Below are 20,132 nucleotides of genomic sequence, written 5' to 3'. Positions count from 1 at the left end.
ATTGCTAGGGGCTCACCTGGTGGCAAGGAAGGTGGGGAAAGGTGTTTAGACTGGACTTGGGCCTGGAGTTTCCAGGAAGCTATCTTGCTCACTGAGCTAAGCTGGAGAACAGATGAGGGTGGGGCTCCTGCCCTGGCTTCTTTCCTGAACTATTCCCAACCTCTCCAGGGCTTCCCTGGGGCTTCCCAGGCCCTCCAATTCCTCTACCTCCTTATCAGCAGGGAGCCTGAAGTAGAGGAAAGGGGATAGTGCTGGGAGGCTCTGATCACATTGGTGGTCAGAACTAAGGTCCAGCAGGGAGGTGGGGCCAGGACTCCTGGGTCCAGAAGTGGCTGGGGATAGGATTCAAATGTCCAAAGGATAAGTAGGGCTGGGAGCCAGGCAAGCCAGAATGAGGGGTCTTCATGTGCCCACACACAAAACCCTTGGAGCTGGCTTCCCTACCTGTGAGCTGGCTTCCACCTGTGAATGGTATGACTTCATAGGTTCCCCTGAGGAGGAAAACAATGTAGCATGTGGGTGAATCACCTCTGTGACCCTGCAGAGGATCACCAGCTAAGTGTGGCACTTCGCCTGTGTTTCAGCCTTCGCTTATATAAGCTGGGAGTTATCATCACCCCCATTTGCCAGATGAGGAAACTGAGGGCTTCAGAGGTTCCTTGGCTGAACGGCACAGGCACACACATCTGGTGGGTGACCAAACTGGGATTTGCTCTGAAGCCATGTGACGCCAGTGCCCATGAGCCAAGTCTTGTTGCTCTGTTGTTTTATTGATTCATTTCTGGTTTATAGGTCTACACCCACTCCCACATCGTGGGTGGACTGTGAGCTCCTGGGAGGAGGTCCTTGGCCATTTCAGTTCCAGAGGAGCTCAGCCCCTGCCTGGCAAGAGGGCTCAACAAAGGTGTGCTGAGTGTGGTGTGGTGTGGTGGGGCCAGCGCCATGACTCTGACACCTGGAGGAGACACTGAGCTTATATTTCCCAAGGAATCAGGCAGCAATACCAAGGGGAGACTGGGAGTTTTTCAGCTCTGCTGAGCTATACCCTAGCCCTAGCTCTGCTTTTTTAAAAAAAAAAAAAAACAAAAAAACAGGGTCTCACTAAACTGCTTAGGACCACGCTAGTTTGCCGAGGCTGGCCTCTAACTTGCACTCCTCCTGCTTCAGCCTCTGGGGTTGCTGGGATGATAGGTATGGCCACTACGGCCAGTCAGGCAATGAAGCTGTATGACAGTCTTTGGCTCTCCTTGAAAGAAAGAACTGGTGCCCTCTCTTCTCTGCTGACTGACAGGAAGCCTTGTCCCAGCCCTAGGATCCAGAATTCTAGTTCCCCAACCACCTCTCCAAGAGTCCCAGCTCCTATTGCCCTCCTATTTTTCTAGATCCCAAATAACTAGGCTCCTAGGTACCAAGATTCAGGGGTCCTGACTCCCAGCTAGAGGTGTGTGGACCCTGCTGATACTGGCTGGCAAAAACTAATTATGGGGCTGGCGAGTAGCTCAGTGTACAGCATCTGCACAGCACGCATGAGGCCCTAGATTAATCCCCAGCTCTATAAAAAATAAAATAAAATAAGGCCAATTATACACATCAACTGTTCTTCATACTCAGTTAAGTCGTGGCAAACTTGAAATTGTCCAGAAAGGAGTATTTACACTATGGAAATCGGCAAATGCAAATCAGGGCTATTGTTTTCCCCAGAGAACTTGTTGTTAACATTTATGAGGCTCCACCCAGCCCTTCAGATGTCCTGCTCTCCAGGCCAGTGACCCCCATCCAGCTCAGGGAGACCTGGGGTCTGAAGAAAATCATGACAAGGCACAAGACCATGGCTGGGACACTAGTGCATGCCCAAGCTGCACCACGGCTGGCCCCGTTTCCTGCCTTGGATTCTCCCTCATACCAAGGCCTCTGTCCTTGTCTGGAACAGGAGTCCCTGCACATCACAGGAACTGAGAGTCCCAAGTTTGGAGCCATGTGAGCTCAGGGGTGGCCATGGGCAAGTCACCTTACTGTGCTGGCTTCAGTGTCCTGATCTGCAGCATGACAATTAGTAGAGAGCAACACCAGAGTTAAGATCTGTGCATGGGACCCGAGCAAGGTAGGCGACGTCCCTGTGCCTCAGATTGCTTGAGGTGGAGGTAATAGTGGGTCTCACCTCATTAGGGTGTCATGAGGGTAAACAAGTTATGCCCATAAAAGGCTTCCTTTGCAGAGGACTTACCATGTTCTTTGTTAATCATTTCCTGTCCCACAGGGACCTCTATGCTCAGCATAGGATCTGCATAACAGTAGATGCTCATTTAATGTTCCCAGTGGTCATTTCCCACAACAGTAAGATGGACCAGTGTCTCTGAGTGGAGGCGATTTTCCTTTGACTCTTCCTGTCCCTTCCGGCCACCAGGGGGCGCCCCTGCCCCTCCCGCGGAACCGCCCCCTCACCTGTGCAGGTTGTGCACCTGGCGCCGCCTCCGGAAGAGCGGACGCGGAGACCTCGGAGATAGCCCGGGCGGCGACTGGTGAGAGCCTAGGGGGCGCCGAGGGCAGGGCCCTCCGGGCTTCGGGCAGGAGTGGGCAGGACCAGGTCGCTGGGAGGGGTACCGGGGCAGCCGGGCGGTCGCCTGGCTCCTCCGGGAAGTGGGGACACTGGCAGGAAGGAAGGTGGTGGCCGGGTTTCGAACGCCTGGGGCTGGGGTCAGGGAGATCCTCTATGCGATCCTGGTGCAGCTGGACTGGGACTACCGCGACACCTGGGCTCCGCGGGCAGGGCTGAGCTGGGACACCTGCAAGGGAAGGGAGGACAGGTGCGCGTGTACGCGCGCTCAGGTGTGTCTAGGGGGCGGGACCCTCGAGAGAGCTTGAGCAGGTAACCCGTGTGACCTGAGCCCCTGGACCCTGGGCCCCGGGAGGCCATCGGGGATCGCAGGGCTCGGGTCCCCAGGGGCGGGCCGGGAAGTAAACAGAAACCCGGAGTGGCGGCGGCTGCGCGCTGGCCGGCACAACCTGTTACCTCGCCCTGCCCTGGGCCTGACGCCAGGGCCCTGGGAACCCGGGGGTCTGGACGTGAGCGTTCTTGAATCCAGAGTGGTGGGGGCAGGACCTGCTTGGTCTTGCAAAAATCGGAGGACTGTGTTGGGAATCCAGGAGAGTGGACGCTAAGGGTGGGGACTCCAGGTCTGCAGGGGTCCAGAACAGACCCCTGGGTCCTGAGATAATAGAAGAAGGCCTAGGGAGGGCAGTGAGGGGGGAGCTGGGCTTCTGCCAGGGGAGGGTACTGGATTCCTAGGGCAAAGGTGTCAGGACACCGAAGTCCTCAAAGGGGAGGGGAGGGTCCTGCATCCTTGAGAGAAGTTGGATTCAACCCTCAGAGTCCTTAGGAAGCTGGGTTTGGGAAATTTTGCCCCATAGTGAGGGGCTGGGAGCCACAGCAGGTTGTGAGAAGGAAGCAGGGACTGTCAGGGGGTGGTCTGTGGTTCCAGAGTACTGAGAAGAGGCTTCCTGGGACAAAAGCCAAAGGCAAGGAAGTTCATTTCTGCTTTCTGCCTCAGTCTACCCACTCTACCCTGGGGACATTAACGGAGCTGGGTGGCCAAAACACAGATCATTAACCCTTGGTGGCCCAGGGAGGGTGAGGTTGCAGGACTGGGATGGCCAGGTATTGGCCAGCAGGGGGCAAGCCTGAAGGGCTGCGAGGTGGTATGTCATGCAGCCATCTGTCCCCACAGATGCTGCAGATGTCATGAGCTCCCCAGATGGGCCACGCTTCCGGTCAGGGCTGCTCTCCGGGGCTGCCTCCCCCAGTGGCGAGGATGGCTTCTTCCCTTTTGTGCTGGAGCGAAGAGACTCATTCCTGGGAGGGGGCCCAGGGCCTGAGGAGCCTGAGGACCTGGCCTTGCAGCTGCAGCAGAAGGAGAAAGACCTGTTGCTGGCGGCAGAACTGGGAAAGATGCTTCTGGAGCGCAACGAGGAGCTACGGAGGCAGCTGGAGACGCTGAGTGCCCAACACGCTGAGCAGGAGGAAGTGAGCTGGCTGCAGGGCCTGGGCGAAGGGCAGGTGGAAAACAGGCAGGCCTGGGGTGGACCAGAGAAGGAGACCACACAAGGAGAGGAGAGAAGAGCATGGGGCAGGTGGGTGGCAGGGGGAGAACAGGTGCGCAGGAGGATGCCTCTGAACAGTTCAGGGATGGCCTGTTGTTCTGGCAATGTTGCCCAGTGGTTAAGAACAAAAATTCTAGGTTGGAGTAGAGCATTTGCTTAGTATGCGTGAGACCCTGGTTTGGATCCCAAGCATCAAAAAACTAACTAAATAAATAAAAGACTTTTGAGGACAAGTCAAGATCTAGGCCACAGACCCCTGTGGCCCTCTGGCTTCTCACCTAACAGGTGCTGAGAGCCACTCCCTGCCTTCACCTGGCCAAGTCCCCTCCAAGCATCATCTCAGTTAATTTTTGCCCAGCCTCATGAAGTGGGAACAGTTCTTCCCTCTGCCCAGGCTGAGGCTCACATCTGGACCCCTAAGCTTCCTTGTGTACTTGCATTGTTGGCCCAATCCCCACTCTGAGCGGACCTGGGCAGTCATTTGCCCTGCACCTCTCCCACCAAGCTAACCTAATAACATCTCAACGTGACACTTGGTTCCCCATAGGCATGCACTGTCTCCCGCATCTGCAAACCCCATTGAATCCTATACACTAGCTTCCAAATCTGTCCCACTTTTCACTTCTGCAGCCTCTACATTGATGGCAGCCCCGGGCATTGCTTCTGCTCAAGGCACTTCAGTGCCCTATCACTGACTCCTCTTGCCTCCTGGAACCCATTCCCAAGGAGCAGCCAGTGAACTTCAAACACTGCAAATCAGATCATTTCTCTCCTGGCTCAGAATCTCCCCATAGCTCCCCATCACACTTAAGATGAAACTGAAACTCTTGCCACAGCCTAAGAGTCCCTCAAGTCCACTGGCCTCCCTGACCTGTTGGCTTTGCCATCCTTCCCACCCACTTCTCTTTTTCAATTCTCAGAGTGACTGCAGCTTGCCCCTTCAGGGCCCTTGTGTTGCTGTTTCACAGCCCTCCTCCTGGTTGACTGCAGGAGTCAACCCAATCAATGTCTCCTTGACAGCTTCCCCCCCCACCACCCCCACCCCCGTTGTTCTTCATCACTTTGCAGGTTTCTTCACAGCCCTTACTGTCTCTCAGATTACCTGGCTCAAGTCTGTATCCATTTGCCTGTGACCCTCTGGACACTAAGCTGCTTGAGGCAGTGGACTTGGTGGTCTATCGACTTAGAGACCCCAGAACAGGAACTCAGGAAATATTGGATGGAGAGATGGAGAATGGATGGTGGATGATGGAGGGAGGGAGGGATGAAACATGGACACATTAAAGAGACTTGTCCCGACCACATGGTGGCAGCAGCAGGGCCAGGACAATGGGATCCTAACCTGCCAGCTTCATCCTTCAGGAGGGCTGCCCCCACAGTATTTGGTTAAGACATTGCTGCCTGTTGGCACCCCTGCTCCACTAACTGTGTCCTTGGGCGAGGCATTCAGCCCCCCTGAGTCTGTTAAGCATTCTCTAGTGGATTGAATACCTGGTAAGCTCTGACAGGCAGCTGGCAGGAATACTTGCTAATAGTTGTAACAACCATGGTTACTGTCACCTGGCCCAGGCTTTTGTGCCTTGAGGACCTAGAGAGAGTAGCCCTCCAACTTGTCTGTCTCCTCATGCTGGGCACCTGGGTGTGCCAAGCGCGTCCCCCCGCTGGTCCAACAGGTTTTGGGGAGGGCAGGCAGAGGCATGGGGCCAGGGCGGGGCTGACCAGAGTTAATTAGAGGGAACTGGGGGAGAGGGGCTGGGCAGAGACTGGGCCTGCAAAGCCCCCAGGACACTGCAGCTGTGTGAGGCCATGGGCCGGGGCTTAAATTCAGCCAGAATCAGGCGCCAAAAACGGCGCTTGCGACCTCGGGTCGGGAAGCTCAGGCAGCAGCCAGAGGTGAGTGGCCATTGGGGAGCTCCACGCCCCCAGCCAGCATCACCATCCTGCCTGGCCTGGCCCCTTCTCTCTCTTGCTTTCCTCTGCTGCCTTCTGATTCTCTGGGCTGTGCTGTGTCGTGCTTTCTCCCTGACTCTCCTCTCTAGCTTTCAGGTCTCACTCAGTGTGCCAAGAGCATCCCCCTCCTGGCCAGCTGGTCTCTGGTTGTCTGTCCCTCCATCCCCATCTCTGGGTCTGCTCCAATCCTATGTCTCCTTCTGTGTCTGACCCTCTGCCTGGTCCCACAGCGGCTGCAGCAAGAGAACCATGAGCTCCGCAGGGGCCTGGCAGCCCGGGGCGCTGAGTGGGAGGCCAGGGCTGTGGAGCTGGAGGGGGACGTGGAGGCGCTGAGGGCCCAGCTGGGAGAGCAGCGCTCAGAGCAACAGGACAGCGGCCGCCAGCGCGCACAGGCGCTCAGTGAGCTCAGTGAGCAGAACCTCCGGCTCAGCCAGCAGCTGGCCCAGGTGGGACTGCCTTGATCCCTGGGCATGGGTGGTGTGGGGCCAGCGGGAATCAGCTTGAGCCCACTGAGGGCTCCCCTGCCCTCTCCCCCACCCAGGCCTCCCAGACTGAGCAGGAGCTCCAGAGAGAACTAGACGCCCTTCGGGGTCAGTGCCAGGCTCAGGCCCTGGCTGGGGCAGAGCTAAGAACACGGCTAGAGAGTCTGCAGGGGGAGGTGAGTGCCTGCTGGGGCTGGGGGTTAAGGGTTGGGGGTCAGCTTGAACCAGAAAGACTGGGCTGGGGGCTCCATGGGGCTGGCCCACTCTTCCCACCCCACCCTGAGACCTTCCCCCAGAACCAGATGCTGCAGAGCCGCCGGCAGGACCTGGAGGCACAGATCCGAAGCCTGCGTGAGGAGGTGGACAAGGGCCAGGGCAGACTGCAGACTACTCATGAGGAGTTGCTGCTGCTAAGGCGGGAGAAGAAGGAGCACAGCCTCGAGGTGAACTATGGGGGAGGGGGAAAGCTGGGTCCTTAGCAATAGCCTCAGGGCTTTCTGGGAGATGTGGCCCTCGATCATTGGAAACCCAGCACCTGGGTCACAAAAACGTGGGCATGAGCCTGGGGCAAGTGGGAGCCACAGTGGGCTGTTGAGCAGGGGGGGGTGGTGTGCTCTCAATGCATCAGAGCCTGGTGGCTGGGAGACTTGGGAGAGGGCTAAGACCAGGATTCAGGCCAGAAATGCCTGGTCTAGACTATCCACATCTGGAGTGGTAGTGATGGAGAAAAGGAACAAAAAAGGGAAGGACCTCTGATATTTGAGACCTCAGAGATATGTGCTCTGGATTGCCTGGCTTTTTATCCCACTGTCTCTTGTTACCATTGTGGAGAACCCAGCCTGTTTTCCCCTTTGTGATACGGAATGCTAATGGCACCCACCTCTGGGCTGTGGTGAGGCATGAGGCTTAGGAGAAATACATGTTGGATCAAAGCAATTAGTGAGAATTAGAAGTTAGACTGGACAGGGGAGGGGACTGCGCTGTGAAGTGACCTGATAGGTGGAACAGGCAAGGATGATGCCCGGCGCGCCCTATTTTATAGGGGAGGAAATTGGCATCCGTTCAGGGAAAGTAGTTCTGCGCTCCAGAAACTGCAGCACTGGGCTGCTGAGGCTCAAGGCTGCCGGTGCTCGGGCGCCCTCTGTGGGCCACCACCAGATGCAGGCGCTGGCATTCAGGCTGACTGCCCTCTGGCCCTCTGCAGCTGGAACGTGCTCGCTTTGAGGCTGGGGAAGTGCTGAGCGCCCTGCGGAGGCTGCAGCGGCGCGTCTTGGAGCTGGAAGAGGAGTCACGCCTTCAGGACGCCAACGTCTCCAGTGCCTCACTGCAATCGGAGTTGGCCCACAGCCTCGAAGGCGACCAGTACGAGGACCAGGACACCAGTGTATGTGGAGACACCCAGGTAAGCTCGCAGCCCACCAGCCCCCAACCAGTATCATCAGCTAGGGGTGCTGATTCCTGATTCCTGATTCAGCTAGGGCACTGACTGATTCCTTTGGCCCACAGATCACCCCATCCCTGGAGACCCAAGAGGCATCCAGACCCCCATCTTCACCCCAGGAAGAGAGCTTGGAGCCCCCTAAGAAGCGAGCACCTCTAAGCCCAGTGGAGATACTAGAAGAGAAGGAAGAGGAAGTGGCTAGGCTGCAAGATGAGGTGGGGGAAGGGCTGAGTGCTGGATGTAGAGTCCCATAAGCTCCTCAGTTCATTCCCACCTCCACTTCCCAGCCTGTGCTCACTCAGCCTCCTATACATGAATTTGTAATGGCACATGCCTGTAATTCCAGCAACTGGGAGGCTGAGGCAGGTGGATGGCTAGTTTGAGACCAGCCTCATCAACTTAAGGAGACCTTCGGCAACTTAGGAAGACCCTGTCTCAAAAAGAACTAATGTATACGGCCCCTACAGGCGCATTGCCCCTCCCATACACCCACTGCCTCTTCCAGCTTCCTTCCTGCATATACCACCCCACCAGGCTTGCCCCACCCCACCGTGCACCAGCCTGAGGGCCTCTGAATCCATGAGCCTTCTGCACAGTGGAGCAGGCGGGGGAGCCAGGGAGAACTGGAGCCTAGGCTGCCCGGGACCCAACTTTCTGCTGCTCCCCTGTGCAGATCACACTGCAGCGGGAAGAGCTGCAGACCTTGAGGGAGGAGTTGCAAAGGCAGAAGGAGCTGCGGGCAGAGGACAATCCCGCGGAGGCCCTAAGCTGCGCCCTCTTGGACCGTGACGAGGCTGTGAACAAGTGAGCCATTGCCACCCTTCACCACCGCCCCAGCGGGGCGACAGGACCCCTCGGTACTCTGGTCCTTCTGTGCTCTTAATTGCTCTCCGCCTTATGGGTTATTATCCCCACCCCGGCCCAGGGGCCCTCTGCCCTCTGTGGTCTTGCTGTTAGCGACCCCCCTCCCGTCGTGGCCCAGGAGCCCACTACCATCCTGGCTCCTGGAGTCCCCGGCGCCCTCGGACTTGTTTTCCGCCGGCAGGGCCGTGGAACTGTCCCTGGAGCTCAGCCGCGTTTCGCTGGAGAGGGACTCCCTGTCCCGGGAGCTGCTGCGCACCATCCGCCAGAAGGTGGCGCTGACGCAGGAGCTGGAGGCCTGGCAGGTGAGCGGCGGGGGCGGGGCCCAGGCCCCGGCGGCCTGGGGCCTGGGGCAGGTGGGACCTGAGCACTGACCCTCCTCCCGTCCCGCCTCCCGCAGGACGACATGCAGGTGGTGATCGGGCAGCAGCTGCGGTCACAGCGCCAGAACGAGTTGAGCGCGGCAGCATCGACCCCACGCCGCTCCACAGCACGCTTCTCACTGCGCCTGGGCCCCGGGCCTGCCGGCGGCTTCCTCAGCAACCTTTTCCGAAGGACCTGAGGGCTGGGCAGAGGCGACCACCCTTGACTCACTCTGGGGCATACTTTCCTCTCAGGGCCAATGGAGCGACAGGGCCTGGATGTCTTCCAAGTGGGGTTGGTGCCCTCTTCACCCCAGGAGGCTAGACAGGGGCTCTTTGGGAGTAGGGGCAGCTTCGGGGCTAGAGACCCCAGGTGGGTGGCGGGGGCAGTGCAACAGAGCTTCTATTTTCGCAGTCTGTATAGGTCTATCATTTCTAAGCGCTAGGCTCCCTGAGTCTCTGGCTGCTCCAGGGCAGGGGTGGGTGTGGGTATTTATGTATCAAGAACAGACAGAGTAATATATAAACCACTATATGGACTTGGCCTCCATTCTTGGGAAGGAAGCACATAGAAGAAAAGCCTGAAACTTTATTGTAGAAAAAAAAAAAAGATAAACACTCCAAATCCCTAAGGTGGGGGTATGTTGTCCGATGTCAGAAGGACAGGGAGAAGGCTCGGTACCCCAGGTTGGTGAAAACATCCACCCGGCAGCTGCTGCCAGCGACTGTCAGGACCTAGGGACAAGAAGGGCATGACCGACCTGCCGACACCCCCCAAGGCTCCAGTGACTCTCCAGAGCCCCTTGCTTCACCCACCTTGCACTCAGGGGCTGCTGGCTGCTGGTTGAGGCTGAGGCTGAGCAGTCCTGGGGAAGATCCAGGCACCTGGGCCTTAAGCTCTCCGCTCAGCTGCCACTGGTTTACACAGCGACCCTGGCCAGCTGACAGAATCTGTGGAGGACAGGGAGTGGGGTCAGGACTAGAGAGGGGAGCCAGGCAGGGGTGGCAGAAGTGAAACAGAGGGACTTACCAGGTCCTGGTAGAAGGTGACATGCTTCTGTGGCGCCCGCATTGGAAAGATGGTGGTGGGTGTGGAGGACCGGAGGTGCCAGAGGGTGAGGGCTGGGCCCCCTCCACAGACCTGGGAAGAAAGGTAGGAGTCCCTAGCCACTGAGAGCCATGGGCCCTCAGCTGACAGGGCCCAGAGCTGCCACCCCATCTGACCACACAATTTGCAGGCTCACCATCCAGTCTGAGTCAGTGGCCAAGCATCCAATCCAGCGCCCGTTGTGTGGCCTTGAGCACTCCTGACGGGGGAGGGAAAAGGTAAAGACAACTTTGGGGAGTTGGGGGGCATACAGAACAGAGGTATGAGTCCTGTCCTCACCTCGTGCTTATAGACCTCAATCGTCTGGACCTCTCTGACCGTTCGGAGATCTGTGGGGAAAGAATCATGAGAGCTCCCTATGAGCCCTACCGTTCCCAGCCTCCCTTACCACTATTTTACCATCCAATTGTACCTACTTACCCCAGAGTCGCACAGCCCCATCCTCGCCACCTGACAGCACCTCAGGGCTGCGTTCCCGCAGTGCCAGGCAGTGGATGTAGTCTGTGTGGCCCCGGAGGGCCCGCTGCAGGAGAGAGCCAGGGTAAAGGGGGACCCAGGAAGAGTGCTTCCCCCTGGCTCTGATCTGCCCCAATTCCAGGGCCCTGCTCACCCACCGTGAAAGTCCCAGTTTCAAGGTCCATAGTGTGCAACTGACAGTCTCCCCCAGCCAGGATGAGGGAATTCTCCTGCAAAGGAAGGCAGGGCAGAGCTAGAAGTCAGTGTCAAATCAAGACAGGGAGAGGATGAAGGATCAGACTGTCACAAAGGGATCAGACCTTGGGGACAAGCAGCAAGGCATTGATCTCAGGCACTTCCAGGCTGGTCCTGGGGGATAAAAAGCAGGGTCAGCATCAGTGAGGCTAGTGCCCTCACCCTACCTGCCTTCCACCCAAGTGGCCCTGGCTCACCTGTATGGGGGCTGACGACGCCACAGTTCCTTACAGCCCTTTGTAAGGGAAAACACCAGGTGACCTCAAAGGCTCTCCCTGGCATAGGGCAGGCCAACCCTTCCCCAGCCTCTAGACTCCTTACCTTCTTGAGGATCTCTGCCCAAAGCCAGGCCTTCACCTCCCCATCGCCAGCACTGAGCAGATGTCGATCAGTGGAGACCATGCTGTAGACGGGCCCATCATGGGCTGAAAAGAAATGAAGAACCTTAGCCCACCCTGTCCCCTCTTCCACTCCAGGGTCCTCTAAGCCAGACTTGATGGCTATACCCACCTTGGAAGGTCACCACGGGTTTCTTGCTTTCCTCTTTGGCCTCTGAACTCAAAGCAGCAGACAGGCTGCAGGGGGGAGGCAAGGCCAGGTCAGAAGCAGGAGGGCCAAATACCAGGATTCACACATGGTAGGGAGCAAGGGACAAGAGTACCTGAAGACAGCGATCTGCCCATAATTGTTGCCTGCCGCCAGGAACTTCCCACAGGGTGAAACACTCTGGGAGAAGATGGTCATGTGCAGCCGCTGCAGGGCCTGAAACACCTCTGTCTGTGGGGAGAAGCTGGATGAGGCCCCCAATTACAGACTTCTTCATGCCTTCCCTGCCACAGGCCTGGCTTCCCACTGCCAAGACTTCTCAGCCCTCTTTTGAGGTGGCCCACCACAAAGGCACTTTGCCCATGCATAACTAAGAGTGGCTCCAAGAAGAGGGTGAGGAAAGAGGAGCAGAAATGATGTCTAGTGGACCTCTGAGCAAACACCAAAACCTCTCTTATCAGTTTCTCCCGTGGTGAGATGGAGGTCACAGGAGAGTCTATCACAATTAGGTGAGCTAATGTATATAAAGAGTTTCACATGGGGCTGTCACATAGAAAGTGCTTAAAAACTGGTTCTTTGGGGCTGGCAGTGCAGCGCATACTTGGCGTGGATAAGGTCTTGGGACTGATCTCCAGCATCACAAAACAGTGTCTCTTCTACAGTTATTCTGTTAATTTGGGGGTGGTGGGTACTAGGTATTGAACCCAGGGGCCCTTTACAACTGAGCTACATCCCCAGTTCTTTTTATTATTATTATTATTGTTGTTGTTGTTATTTATTGGCACTGGGGATTGAATCGGGGTGCTTTACCACTGAGCTAAATTCCTGTCCCTTTTTATTTTTTAAATTTCTAGATGGGGTCTCACTAAGTTGCATATGACCTCAATCAGTTGGTTAGGCTGGCCTTGAACTTGCAATCCTCCTGCCTCAGTCTCCCAAGGAGCTGGGAATACACGCGTGAGCCACCTCGAGAGGTTCCCAGTTCTTTTTATTTTGAGCCAGGGTCTCGCTATGTAGCTAGGGCTGGCCTCGAACTTGTGATGCTCCTGCCTGAGCCTCGAGTTCCCAGGCGTGTCTCCGTTTCAGGCCTCAACTATTTTGTTTTTTAAGTGGCTCTATTTTTCCTGCACAAAAAAACCGGTACCAACATCTAATTCCTATCCAAGTTAGGCCCTTCTGGGTTACTCTCCTGTTCCTCCCCCCATTAGAGTCCAAATCCCACAAACGGCCCACGCACACCAGGGCTGCCTCATCTTTCCTTGTCCATCCCATTCAAGCAAAGCATGGACTACAAACCCCAGAAGGCACCGCGCACAAAACCCACTCACCTGACCCAGAGGCACCGCTAGCGGGGCAGCGCGCTCCATCGCAGGAACTACTACTCCCAGAGTGCTCCGCGCGGAACGTAGCCTTCTGACTCCGGACGTACGCGCAAGCGGCTACCCTCCGCGGCACCGTGTCTCGACACTACCGGCCGGCCGAGCGCGAAAAGTGGCTACCACGTGCTTCACGCACCCCAAAAACAGAGGAGAGCGCCGCGAAGCCCCTCGACACTAAGTGGCGCCGCTGCCCTGTTACGTCGGGACCCCTCCCCCACCCCGCCGAACCTACGCGCCTTCCAGCCACGCGCCGTTCGTCTTCCGCGCCTGCGCAGGCCTCGCCACTGCGCGCGCCAGAAGCCACGCCCCTCGCAGTGGGTCACGCCCCCGAAGGCTCCGCCCCTATCACCCGGATCCTACCCCTCCTGCCTTAATACCCTGAACCCCAATGATCCTTCAGCAGCCCCTGGAGCGGGGCCCCCCACGTCGGGCCCTGCACGATCCGCGGACCGCCTCAGGGGCGACTCGAGGCCAGGACGCCAGGTACGTATGGGATCCCTGGGTTGGTACGACTGAGGAGCGCAGCTTTGGCTGGGGACTCATGGCTGGCCTAAGGGTTGATACCGGGTGGAGCAAACTGTGGGACTTAAGCTGAGGTCCGGCTGAGTCTGGGAGCTTGGGATTTAGACCTTCCAGGTATTCTGATGACCAGAATGGGTGGCTTAGGTGCCACCATCACAGGAATGGGCTGGGTGCTCAGGTGCTGATGCTGCAAGCTCAGGTGGATAGATCTTTGGGAAGGGGCCGAAGGTGGGGTGCTCCTGGCTCTCTCTTTTTCCCAGCTCCCCTCTCCGAGGAGCTATGCCCATGAGCACCAAGCGGCGCCTGGAGGAGGAGCAGTGAGTTTGAGGGCAGGGAGGACTTCCAATATCAGTCTCCTCTGATGCCCACCAATCTACCTCCCCTCTTAATATCCCTGCCTGCCTTCCTCCCCATCTCTTCCCAGGGAGCCGTTACGAAAGCAGTTTCTGTCTGAGGAGAACATGGCCACCCACTTCTCTCGCCTGAGCCTACATAATGACCACCCTTACTGCAGCCCCCCCATGGCTTTTCCACCCGCCCTGCCCTCACTGAGGTAGGCATCTCCACTAAGTCTTCCAGAGGATCATAACGGGTCCTCAGAACTGCCACTCATCATATCCTGCCTCATCATGCTATTTTTAACTTGTAGCCAACTTCTGTGCTGATTCACATCTTGACTCCGAGTGAGAAACCTGGACCCACCAGGTCCAGGCCTGTTTTCAGCCCAGTGTCTTGACTGTCATTTCTTCTTCTTCCAGGAGTCCTTGCTCAGAACTACTTCTCTGGCGCTATCCTGGGAATTTAATCCCTGAGGCTCTCCGGCTGCTGAGGCTGGGGGATACTCCTAGTCCCCACTATCCTGCAACCCCAGCTGGGGACATAATGGACCTCTGAGCAATAGTGGGCAACATCATTCCCCATGTCTTTCCCCAGGGGAGACTGCAACCCTCAGGAAGGGACAAGGTGCTTGCTTGTGTATCTTCCTCCAAATTGGTGTTTGGGCAACAGGACCTTTCCTCAAGAGAAGAGGACACTGAACTCAATGGAACCTTGGGATGGGAGGGCAGCAGCAGGGGAAGGGGAGGTATGCCCTGAAAAAGGGAATAAAAAATTGCTGAACAATTGAAGTCTTCAGTCTGAAACCTGAGGCCTTTGGGAAGGGTGGGGTGCTGGATGCTGGTGTTTCTCCTCAAGATCTTCCCTGGAAAACGGCTGGCCAGGTCCTGGCAGGCTGGGCTCCAGGCATTGAGAATGTGTGAGTCAGAGCCTCCCCCCCCCCCCCCCCCGCCTCCGCCCCCGTGGCAGCCTGACTCACTCCCTCCCTCCAGCTCTGGGGAGTCAAGCCCAGGATCATGCCACACTCCAAACCATTTAAAGTTAAAGATTATTTTATTAATAAATTCTCCCTCCACTCTAAAGTTCTCCCCAAAATAAATATCTCCTCCCCCCTTTGGGTTGCAGGGGTCTGTATTTTAGGGCCAGCCCTCCTAGAGGGCCAGCCCCCTATAAGAACAGGGCCCTAATCCCCCAAGATGAGGACCCCTAGAGGAGTTTCAGTCCATCTGTGTGGGTCGGGCCTAGTGTTGTGTCTGCCCCTGAAGTCAGCCTGGTATCCAGGGCATCAGGGGAAGGGAGAGACCCCCCTTGTGCAAATGCTGCAGTTTCTTAGTGTGAGCCAGCTTGAGGCTCCCTTTCTGTCCTGGAACCAGACAGACATAGGGCAATCAGACTCCTTGGAAGGCTCTCCTGAACCCTGGGCCCAGGTCTCAGGGGTGATTCACTGCCTGCCCCGCCTGTGGTTGGAGGAACCTGGCTAGGCCTGTGTCTGGGAGGCAGGAGCTGGCTCCAGAATGAATGAACAAATGAATGAACGGATTGAGTGAGTGCCGCACAGGCCGTGGGGGTGCTCAGTCACTGGATCAGCGCCACACCTGGACAGCCCTCTCCACCAGTCTCCTCTATGGGGGCTGCAAGATAAGACGTGGGTCATGAGCAGCTGAAATGTGGAAGATCGATGGGGTAGGCGGCTTGGCGGGGCACACTTACTGGTAAACTTCTCTCTCCTGCGGCACCGTCTCCAGACCAGGAAGGCAGAAAGCAGTGCCAGCACCAGGGCCAGGCTCAGGGCACCCCCCAGGATGGGCCAAAGCAGCCGGAAGGGGGCGGGAGGTGCCGCAGCGCCTGGGGACCAAGATTCAAGTCAGACTTCGACCCTCTCCGGACCAGCCCAGCCCCCTAGAACTGAGCCTCAAGCTTGCACCCCACTTGCGCCTTCTGGGGATTAATTTCCCAGATCCGAAGCCCTCTAGCCCCCCCAGCTACCCTCTCGGCTCCACTGAGGTCCACTTGCCGCCGGACCCGCACCCCACTTACAGCCCAGGCAGAAGTCACTGTGCGGTCGCGCGGGACACGACGCACAGTCCATGCACTTGTCCAGGTCCGCGCTCCAGGAACTGCCGCTAGAGCAGGGGGCGGTGCCTGGGGAGGGGGCAGCGGGTTAGCATGGGGGCGGGACGCGGCTATTCTGGGGGCTGAGGTCAGGGTCAGTCGGCTCGAATAACGTGAGTCACCGGCGCCCTCCCCCCCGCATTCCTCACAGGTGACCGAACGGCATGACCCGGAGATGGCAGTGCGGGTGGGGGTAGTAGCGTGGAACTTTGGGGAGAGGGGTCAGGTCCCCACAACCCCCCCGCCGCCAGTGGGTGACTCACTCCTGGGCACCCGGCCCGACCCCGGTCCCTCCTCCCGCATAGCTGGGCACTGAAGTCACCGGATGGAAGGGGGCACCCCACATGGTATAGAAGGCACAGACCCCCAGAATTCCCAACACCCTCCCCCCCCCACTCTTCAATCACTGGGGCTGGGCAGACCCTTAAAGACCAGGCTGGGGGGTGTGCCCTCTTACCGAAGAAACCTCCCGCCCTTAAACTTCCTCTCCACTTCTGGCAAGGACTTTTGGGGCAGAAGACCCCACACCCCAATTGGACATGCAGAGAAACTGAGAGCCCAGAGTAGGAATGAAACTTGGGAGTGTGATGGACCTTCCCCATTAGAACACACGGAGTCTGAAGACCACCTGACCCCGGATCTCTACGTCCGTCCGGTTTCCCAGTTCCGGATGGTCCTCCAGGCACCCAATCTTGGCTCCCAGCCCCTGTGCCCCGCATACCTGGTGCCTGCTCCCCGGTTGCGGCGCGTAGCAGCCCCAGCCCGAGCCCCAGCACGAGGAGCCGCAGCATCGGGCGCATCGAGCCAAGAGCCATAGTAAGCGCCTGGAGGCCACCGCCGTCTGCACCGGCCGCCGGGCGGCGGAGACAGGGGATCGCCGCCCCGCCCCCGCCCCCGCCTTCCGGGGCGGGGCCCTGGCCTCCTCCCGCCCGGCCATCCGCTCCGGGATGCCCCTCCCCGTGCGGCCCGCTACCTTCAGTCATTCTTTCAACAAACAGTCCCAGCGCTGGGGCACTCCAGTACTCTGCAAGCATGCGGACCCGGTTCTGCCCATTCGGCGCTCAAATCCGGAACTTGTGGGATAGGGCGAATCAGATATGAAACAACCCATAAAAATAATTATTGATTTCTTATACAATTTTTAACTCTGTGAGATCTTTCAAAAAATTTTATTTTGTTTTGCAAAGCTGAGGATCAAACCCAGGACCTCCTGCACTAGCACTCTACCACTGAGTTACATCCCAGTCCTCTCAAAGATTCTTTACCAAAAAAAAAAAAATTGTTCCAATTAATTATACATGACCAAAGGTTCTTTAAACCAGGGGGTAACTGCTGGTTTTTAAAATTTAATTTAATTTAATTTTTGGTGCTGGGGTTTCAACCCAGGTGCGCTTAGTCACTAAGCCACATCCCCAGCCCTTTTTATATATTTTATTTAGAGACAGGGTCTCACTGAGTTGCTTAGGGCCTCTCTAAGTTGCGGAGGCTGCTTTGAACTCCTGATCTTCCTGCTTCAGCCTCCCGGAGCCGCTGGGATTACAGGCGTGCGCCACTGCGTGAGGCTAACTGCTGCTTTTTTAAGGGCCCCCCCGGGGCTGCAACAATAGCAAAAATTATGTTCCTTTTTGAAATTAATTTTACAGTAGAATGTAATTTGACATATGGTACACAAATGGAGCACAACTTCTCATTCCTCTGGCTGTACATGATTCAGAGTCACTCCAGTAGTGTAATAATGTTCTCTTTAATTTATACCTTAGGACATACATACTAAAATGCATGCTTGCTGTCTTCATTTTTCAGAGTAGAAAACTGAGGCTTGGGAAAGTTGAATGAATTCCCGAGGTCATAGTGCTAATAAGTGGTGGCTGAGGTGTCAGCCAACCCGGGTCCCCGAATCCCAACCGGTTGCAGGTGCAGCAGTCTGGGTCTCTAGCGCCCCTCTTTGACTAGCTTGGGAAGCGTTCGCGCCCACTGCCGATCGGGTCGGGGTCTCTGCCCCTCCCCGGGGGAGGTGGCCGAGTGACGTCATTGCCTCTTTAAGACCCCCCGTCTCCGCCCCCGTCCCCACACTCGGCCTACGGATCTTTCAGGTCCTTCACGCAGGTGAGCCCGGGGCAAGTGTGTGTATTGGGCTTGGGAGACACACCTTGCGGAGCCTAGTGCAGGGGGCTTGGGGACGCATGCGGGGCCACCTGGGTGGGCGAGTCCCTGGGCATGAGGCTGTATTGAGGGGATCCAGTCCTTCCGCAGTTCCAGAAGGGTTAAACGCCCCTCCCCCTCCCCAGGGACAAAGGCACCGAAACTCCGCGAGCCCCTCCCCCACCTGCCTTCCTCTCCAGGGCGGGACTCCCCTCCCCCTCACCTGCGGGAGGGAATCCTGCGGCCCGCGGCCATTGAGCCCCTCCCGGCGCTCAGTGCCTTGTAGCTGTGGCCCAGGGGGTCGGTGGTGGAACCCGCCCTCGCGCCCTCGCACAGAGTCAAGCCACAGTATGTGGAAAGGGAAGGAGAGAAGGGTAGGGACGCATTCGGAGGCGAAACTTCGGGTAGCTAGATCCGGCAGATCCCCCTCGGTTGGTGAGCCCGACATCTTGGGCCTGACCAACACAGGTGCAGCCAGCTTAGTGGTGGAGGAACAGCTGAACAGACCCTTGGATTTTATCTCCTCTTGGGACCCTAACATGGCCTTTTGGTCTAAATACACACAAAAAGTTCCCCAACTTTGAGGGCTCACTCCTTGGCCCCTCAAAGGAGATTGAGGGTGAACCCAGGCAGTCATTGGGGTGGCCTTCCAGAAGGAACTCCTTGTGTCCCCCGCACCTTGCCTGCCCCTCCAGGGCTGAGCCAGGCTGGACAGCCGCACCTGGTGGGAGAAACCTGGGCAACCTTCATTATTGGGAAAGAAGTGATTAACTAGGGAGGCATTAAATGCTAATTTTGACCGTGAGTAATTGAGGCTCACAGAGTACAGCTTGCTCCGATATCAGGACCTGTGGACAACTCCCGGGGTTCCTGCTGTTGGCATCCTGTGTGGGGTCACAGCTGTGACATAAGGTCTGGGCCAGCCACCCTTTAACATTCTTCTGCTTTTGTTCTCCCATGTAATGTAGCCCCTTCAACCTTGCCATGGCCTCTGCTGGTCTGCAGATCCTGGGAATTGTCCTAGCTTTGCTGGGCTGGGTAAAGGCTCTGATTTCCTGCACCCTGCCCCTGTGGAAGGTGACCGCTTTCATCGGCAACAGCATCGTGGTGGCCCAGGTGGTGTGGGAGGGGCTGTGGATGTCCTGCGTGGTGCAGAGCACTGGCCAGATGCAGTGCAAGGTGTATGACTCGCTGCTGGCACTGCCCCAGGACCTGCAGGCTGCACGTGCCCTCTGTGTCATCACCCTCCTTTTGGCTCTGGTCGGCCTGCTGGTCTACCTTGCTGGGGCCAAGTGCACCACCTGTGTGGAGGACCAGGATTCCAAGGCTCGCCTGGTGCTCACTTCTGGGATCATCTTTGTCATCTCAGGGGTTCTAACCTTGATCCCAGTCTGCTGGACAGCCCACACCATCATCCAGGACTTCTACAACCCCCTGGTGGCTGAGGCCCAGAAGAGAGAGCTGGGGGCTTCCCTGTATTTGGGCTGGGCAGCCTGTGGCCTTCTGATGCTGGGTGGGGGACTGCTGTGCTGCACCTGCCCCTCTGGAGAGGCCCGGAGCTCCAGCCATTACATGGCCCGATATTCAGCATCTGCCCCGCATTCCCCCTCTCGGGGACCCTCTGAGTACCCCACCAAGAATTACGTTTGATGCTAGCAGGGGAATGAGGCTCCATTAACCAGGGAGCCTTGGCCCCTGAGCTGGAGCCATTGAGAAGTGGTGATGCCTGACAGCTTTGGGTTTGGTTCTTGTTTTTTGCTTTTTTTTTTTTTTTTTCATGGGGGAGGGAAAGGTATCTCTTTAAGATGACCCAAACTCCCACTTGGGCTCTGCTGTTGGCATATTTCACCTTTGGATAAATTTGTTTCTGGATTCTTCTTCACTTTGAGCAACACCATCTTGGAAGCCAAGCTGGAGCTGTGGGACCAAAGTGAAGGCTCCTTGCTGCTGTGGCTTTTGGGACCACAAGATGGCCTATCCGGAGGAGAGCTCTCACTGTTTCTGGGGACTGGGCTTCTCTAGACTTTGATGGACAGCCACACCCCTCCTCATCAGGCCAGGAAGGACTCCTGATGAGTTACC

General features: G+C 57.1%; 5 protein-coding genes across 6 annotated transcripts; 3 read left to right on the top strand and 2 right to left on the bottom strand.

The window, feature by feature from the left end:
• The first annotated feature begins 2,387 nt into the window (after window positions 1-2,387).
• Window positions 2,388-9,733, top strand: Bicdl2 (BICD family like cargo adaptor 2). The gene is made up of 10 exons (XM_046443407.2): window positions 2,388-2,519; window positions 3,726-4,021; window positions 6,279-6,494; window positions 6,590-6,706; window positions 6,827-6,973; window positions 7,735-7,932; window positions 8,037-8,186; window positions 8,645-8,775; window positions 9,017-9,137; window positions 9,233-9,733. Exons 2-10 carry the CDS (start codon window positions 3,740-3,742, stop codon window positions 9,392-9,394), a joined length of 1,524 nt encoding a protein of 507 aa, XP_046299363.1. The 5' UTR covers window positions 2,388-2,519; window positions 3,726-3,739; the 3' UTR covers window positions 9,395-9,733.
• On the bottom strand, window positions 9,730-13,027 carry Thoc6 (THO complex subunit 6). The gene is made up of 13 exons (XM_046443420.2): window positions 12,888-13,027; window positions 11,675-11,790; window positions 11,524-11,588; window positions 11,335-11,438; window positions 11,211-11,248; window positions 11,079-11,127; window positions 10,917-10,988; window positions 10,723-10,825; window positions 10,582-10,631; window positions 10,439-10,501; window positions 10,225-10,335; window positions 10,011-10,145; window positions 9,730-9,929 (listed from the first exon to the last, which is right to left on the bottom strand). The coding sequence occupies exons 1-13, from the start codon at window positions 12,924-12,926 to the stop codon at window positions 9,849-9,851; spliced, it is 1,026 nt and encodes a 341-aa protein (XP_046299376.1). The 5' UTR covers window positions 12,927-13,027; the 3' UTR covers window positions 9,730-9,848.
• A 189-nt stretch (window positions 13,028-13,216) lies between these two features.
• Window positions 13,217-14,587, top strand: Hcfc1r1 (host cell factor C1 regulator 1). Of its 2 annotated transcripts, XM_046443443.2 has the most exons (4): window positions 13,217-13,421; window positions 13,721-13,777; window positions 13,885-14,013; window positions 14,219-14,587. In XM_046443443.2, exons 1-4 carry the CDS (start codon window positions 13,327-13,329, stop codon window positions 14,352-14,354), a joined length of 417 nt encoding a protein of 138 aa, XP_046299399.1. In that variant the 5' UTR covers window positions 13,217-13,326; the 3' UTR covers window positions 14,355-14,587. The 2 variants fall into 2 exon arrangements, with proteins under 2 accessions (XP_046299399.1, XP_046299417.1); XM_046443461.2 differs by lacking the exon at window positions 13,721-13,777.
• Window positions 14,588-14,830: 243 nt separating this feature from the next.
• On the bottom strand, window positions 14,831-16,789 carry Tnfrsf12a (TNF receptor superfamily member 12A). The gene is made up of 4 exons (XM_046425849.1): window positions 16,630-16,789; window positions 15,834-15,938; window positions 15,507-15,641; window positions 14,831-15,427 (listed from the first exon to the last, which is right to left on the bottom strand). The coding sequence occupies exons 1-4, from the start codon at window positions 16,721-16,723 to the stop codon at window positions 15,372-15,374; spliced, it is 390 nt and encodes a 129-aa protein (XP_046281805.1). The 5' UTR covers window positions 16,724-16,789; the 3' UTR covers window positions 14,831-15,371.
• A 1,180-nt stretch (window positions 16,790-17,969) lies between these two features.
• Cldn6 (claudin 6) lies at window positions 17,970-19,817 on the top strand. Its single transcript, XM_046425758.1, has 2 exons — window positions 17,970-18,014; window positions 19,019-19,817. Exon 2 carries the CDS (start codon window positions 19,035-19,037, stop codon window positions 19,698-19,700), a length of 666 nt encoding a protein of 221 aa, XP_046281714.1. The 5' UTR covers window positions 17,970-18,014; window positions 19,019-19,034; the 3' UTR covers window positions 19,701-19,817.
• Window positions 19,818-20,132: the final 315 nt, after the last annotated feature.

The sequence above is a fragment of the Marmota monax genome, unplaced genomic scaffold (assembly GCF_021218885.2).
Source record: "Marmota monax isolate L192 unplaced genomic scaffold, Marmota_monax_Labrador192_F-V1.1 WCK01_AAM20220418_F8-fsc00035, whole genome shotgun sequence".
Taxonomy (NCBI): domain Eukaryota; kingdom Metazoa; phylum Chordata; class Mammalia; order Rodentia; family Sciuridae; genus Marmota; species Marmota monax.
The sequence above is the reverse complement of the archived record's forward strand: the minus strand, read 5'-3'. Positions and strand labels throughout refer to the sequence as shown.

Excerpts from the sequence above, each read along its gene's own strand:
- Tnfrsf12a (XM_046425849.1), bottom strand. The coding sequence starts at position 16,723 with ATGGCTCTTGGCTCGATGCGCCCGATGCTGCGGCTCCTCGTGCTGGGG. Across the intron at positions 15,642-15,833 it reads CAGTGACTTCTGCCTGGGCT|GCGCTGCGGCACCTCCCGCC; the intron begins GTAAGTGGGGTG and ends CTTGGTCCCCAG. Across the intron at positions 15,428-15,506 it reads CAGGAGAGAGAAGTTTACCA|CCCCCATAGAGGAGACTGGT; the intron begins GTAAGTGTGCCC and ends CTTATCTTGCAG.
- Hcfc1r1 (XM_046443443.2), top strand. The coding sequence starts at position 13,327 with ATGATCCTTCAGCAGCCCCTGGAGCGGGGCCCCCCACGTCGGGCCCTG. Across the intron at positions 13,778-13,884 it reads CGGCGCCTGGAGGAGGAGCA|GGAGCCGTTACGAAAGCAGT; the intron begins GTGAGTTTGAGG and ends ATCTCTTCCCAG. Across the intron at positions 14,014-14,218 it reads CCCGCCCTGCCCTCACTGAG|GAGTCCTTGCTCAGAACTAC; the intron begins GTAGGCATCTCC and ends TTCTTCTTCCAG.
- Bicdl2 (XM_046443407.2), top strand. The coding sequence starts at position 3,740 with ATGAGCTCCCCAGATGGGCCACGCTTCCGGTCAGGGCTGCTCTCCGGG. Across the intron at positions 6,495-6,589 it reads TCAGCCAGCAGCTGGCCCAG|GCCTCCCAGACTGAGCAGGA; the intron begins GTGGGACTGCCT and ends TCCCCCACCCAG. Across the intron at positions 9,138-9,232 it reads AGGAGCTGGAGGCCTGGCAG|GACGACATGCAGGTGGTGAT; the intron begins GTGAGCGGCGGG and ends CGCCTCCCGCAG.
- Thoc6 (XM_046443420.2), bottom strand. The coding sequence starts at position 12,926 with ATGGAGCGCGCTGCCCCGCTAGCGGTGCCTCTGGGTCAG. Across the intron at positions 11,589-11,674 it reads GGGCAGATCGCTGTCTTCAG|CCTGTCTGCTGCTTTGAGTT; the intron begins GTACTCTTGTCC and ends TCCCCCCTGCAG. Across the intron at positions 10,826-10,916 it reads TTGAAACTGGGACTTTCACG|CGGGCCCTCCGGGGCCACAC; the intron begins GTGGGTGAGCAG and ends TCTCTCCTGCAG.
- Cldn6 (XM_046425758.1), top strand. The coding sequence starts at position 19,035 with ATGGCCTCTGCTGGTCTGCAGATCCTGGGAATTGTCCTAGCTTTGCTG.